The 3,715-nt window shown below is 33.0% G+C and overlaps 1 protein-coding gene across 1 annotated transcript; it reads right to left on the bottom strand.

Moving 5' to 3' along the window:
- Positions 1-712: 712 nt before the first annotated feature.
- Positions 713-3,314, bottom strand: LOC134705541 (uncharacterized). Its single transcript, XM_063564292.1, has 2 exons — positions 3,158-3,314; positions 713-2,666 (listed from the first exon to the last, which is right to left on the bottom strand). The coding sequence occupies exon 2, from the start codon at positions 2,651-2,653 to the stop codon at positions 713-715; it is 1,941 nt and encodes a 646-aa protein (XP_063420362.1). The 5' UTR covers positions 2,654-2,666; positions 3,158-3,314.
- Between the last annotated feature and the right edge of the window lie 401 nt (positions 3,315-3,715).

Raw genomic sequence — 3,715 nt, 5'->3', positions numbered from 1 at the left:
TTTGTGATGCGTTTATGTTTTTTTACATATGTTTTCTCGTTTGTATTGTTTTACATTGGTCTTTTCAAGGCCTTTAATCGGGGACACATGCTCATTGTTGATGCCGTATAGTGATCCATGATTGTTAATTACTCTGTCATATGGTCTATGGTGAAGAGTTGCCTCATTGGCAATCATGCCACATCTTTTTACAGTTTACAAAGACTTATTTTAATGATGTCACAAATAAGTAAAAGAGGTCTTTACGTGTATTGTAAACAAACTCGTGGTGATGGCGCCCGTGAAATATTCGATTCGATGATTTCAACGATAACAAGAACCAATCCAGACCAAATTACCAGGACAGATTAACATCTTCATGGACAACCTTACCCATATAAATGATTGTTATACAGTGAATATAGCTATATTTAATTTAGTGATGGATACAATATGATAATACGTAGTGTCCAGCCAAACATTCTTAACAAAACCATCTATTCGTTGTCTTCACATGCCAATCTTTATTACATTACTTCCGCAAAATAACATAACAAGCTTAACATTTTCCAAACAAATCGAAATCAAAAAGTTTGGTAAACACGCAATTGTAAAAAAAGCTTTAATACATTTTTTTATTCAATATAATTTGATAATTTACAAAGATAGAAATAGACAGTTCTACAACAGCATGTTTAAATACATTTTTTATCTAAAAGTTAACCATAAAATATTAGTTTCCATTTAAAATATTTTGTATTACATGTACAAACATATTCCCATTGAAATCTTCCACTTTTGGTGCTTCAGTACTATCCATTTCACCAAGGAGCCAGGATACAGCACTATCAATCAAAGTGGTTCGTATAATACCTGTTTCTAAAAGAGCTTGGATAATTGGGGAGTTACCATCCTTGCCGTTTGGTTCATGTCCCCTGGTTTCTTCAATTAAATATGGAACTGCTTCTGTTAAAACGTCCTTTAAAGCTCCCCTCATCACTTCTCTATTTTCAATGACGAATCCCCTGATGAGTGAAATGACGGATTCGACTACGACGTTGTCACCTGGATCGGAATACATTCTTTGGAATTCTTTGATCTTGCTCCTAGACACAATATCAAAGTGATCTCTGTCAGTACTTTGTTCTTTGTCGAAATTCTGTAAATTCACCATAAGGTTTTTTTTAATGTCAATAATCTTAGGTACTATATCGTGTATTTCATCTTTATGTATACCGACAAAGAGATTGCTAGGAACAAAATAATGTTGCAGATCATTTTTACACAAGCAATCAACCATATACTCTAGGACATTTTGAAGGAAATTGTGAACATTTTTTTCTGTTCGGTCTTCAAGTATCTGAGTTTCAGTTTTCTCAGAGACCCAGTATACAACGGTTTTCCAGTGAAACGTTGTCAGTATTTCAGTATAATCTCGCAATGCACTTTTCTGTAATGCTTTTATGATAAGAATGACATTTCTTTGTAATTGAGTCATTGCTTTAGCTAACTTGATTTCTCCTATATTGCATGCAAGACAAAAATCCATATCTTTGGATGGTTCCACAAGGGCAGGTTTTGCAACGACGAAAAACTCACTGTTATATATATCTGTAACGACGTCTGTCGGCGGCCATTTTCTTATCCGGTTTAGCCACTCATCTAAATACTTAGGTTTTCCCTTTAGAGGAAAGACGGGAATGAAATCTTTGCTTGTTTTATAGCTGTACTGAATAGTGACTTCATCGTCTACATCATTCCCTGGAGCATCTTCTTCTCTCTGACTCTCATTATTTAATCTACCTGATAAACTAGAGGTCGTTAGCGCATTTGTAGAAGTTGAAAGATCATTATTAGACTCCAGTTTTGGTTTCTTTGGATTTGAAGGACCCGCTTGATGCAAATTATCTTCACAATTAAAAGCCTTAATGATAGGATCGTATGTCTGATGGATAATAGTTTTCTCGGTGTCAGGAGACTTGTTTAATTCTTCCCATCCCCCAACAATACCGCCAAACGCTTTAACTCTGCTGTATATCATTTCTTTAAATTCATCTGAATCTCTTTCAAGATTTTTCTCGATATTTTGCTTAATTTTTCCGGTGTCTTTCTTTTGTTTGTTTTGTTCCATGTTTAACCCTGGGCATATAGGATTTGAATAATGCACCAACGACAATCCAGGTTTTATTTTATGATCTATTGAAACACGCAGTGTGTTTCGACCACGTGTTGAATCCATTTGAGTTACTATTTTATAAATATTTCTACTATGTTTGAAAGCTTCCGGTTTTATTTCACTAAGTAAATCACTTGGCAAATATTTGCCGTCGATCAGCTGAACTCCCGGAAACAGGCTTGCTAACGTACTTCCGTTAATATATACAAAACATGGTAAGTTCTTTCTATATTCTAAGCATTCAATTGGAATAGAAATTCCAGAAATTATCAAATAATCAAAATCGCCTTCATCTTCTTTTAGCCTCAATCTTGTGTTCTCATTAGTACTTCCAGCTACCATACATCGTTCTTGCCCAAAATGAGATAAAAACAGAGATATGTATTTGCAATATTTTTTTTGTCTCTTGTCGTTTGGAACTGGTTTTGCCATTTTCTCAAGGCGATCAATCAAAGGTAGAATGGATGGTGTCTCATTGGACACACCTTTGCCTGCCATTTCTGATATGAATCTGAAAACCAATACAGAAACTGATATTTAAATTTTGAAATGAAATGGGTATACTTGTAGGTAAACATTATACCTTATGTATTTAATTACTTATATGAATTTTAAATCAGAACTTTCATATGAGGGTCTGGATGTAGGGTTCTTCATTCCTAGCTTTTTGAGCCATTTTGATCTATTCTTTATACTGTTTGCCCATTATCCTCTCTTTTCCTATTCTTTATTCTTGTAACCTGAATAAATATGGCGATCTCCTTTGAATATAATTTTTACCCTGGTGTCATAAATACTACATTTTGATAATTTCTCATAGCTGTTTCTTTTTATTGGTATACATTTATTTTGTTTTAATTCTGCATTTGCGTTTCTTCCAGTCCTGGCTAAGTATTATAGAATTTATTTAAAATATAAAATGTAGCAGAAAAAGAAGAAAGAATAATAAAATCCAAGTTACTGCTGTAGTTTGTGTAATGTAAATATTTGCAGCTAACTTACCAAGCCTGCACCTCTAACAACAGGAAATAAATCTCCGAATATAATTTAAGAATGATCAACAAACTGCTTTCTGCATTTCGCAAACTTTTTTTTAAAATGAAAGTGAACATCGATTTTTCAAACAAATGAACTTCTGAAAAGTTCTAACTGTATTATAATCCAGTATTCAATCATAGTTAAATATAGATAATATACAATCATGTCGTGACGCAAAACTTTAAACGCTGCGATGGTTCGATAAGTAAATACTCGTGATAATTCCTATTAAATCTATTTAATTAAGATATATATATATCAATTTGAAGTATGTATATGTCAACAAGAATCTCCAAGGAGCCTAAAACGTCCACCGACTTACTAAGATTGATAAGATATATAAGTATACAAATTGAATAGCAAACGTGACAAGTGTCGTGTTTCGTCAAAAAATTTAGTGATCACTACTATTCCATTAAAAGAAAACATTTCAAACCTAAATTTCATTGAGCAGATATTTGGAACCGAACAAGGTTAAGATTCGTCAATTAAAAACAATCTGAATAGTGAATTATTAATTCT

This window comes from Mytilus trossulus, chromosome 1 (genome assembly GCF_036588685.1).
Source record: "Mytilus trossulus isolate FHL-02 chromosome 1, PNRI_Mtr1.1.1.hap1, whole genome shotgun sequence".
Taxonomy (NCBI): Eukaryota; Metazoa; Mollusca; class Bivalvia; order Mytilida; family Mytilidae; genus Mytilus; species Mytilus trossulus.
Note: the sequence above shows the minus strand (reverse complement) of the source record. Positions and strands in the feature narration are given on the sequence as shown.

Coding starts and splice junctions, on each gene's coding strand:
- LOC134705541 (XM_063564292.1), bottom strand. CDS start 2,653: ATGGCAGGCAAAGGTGTGTCCAATGAGACACCATCCATTCTACCTTTG.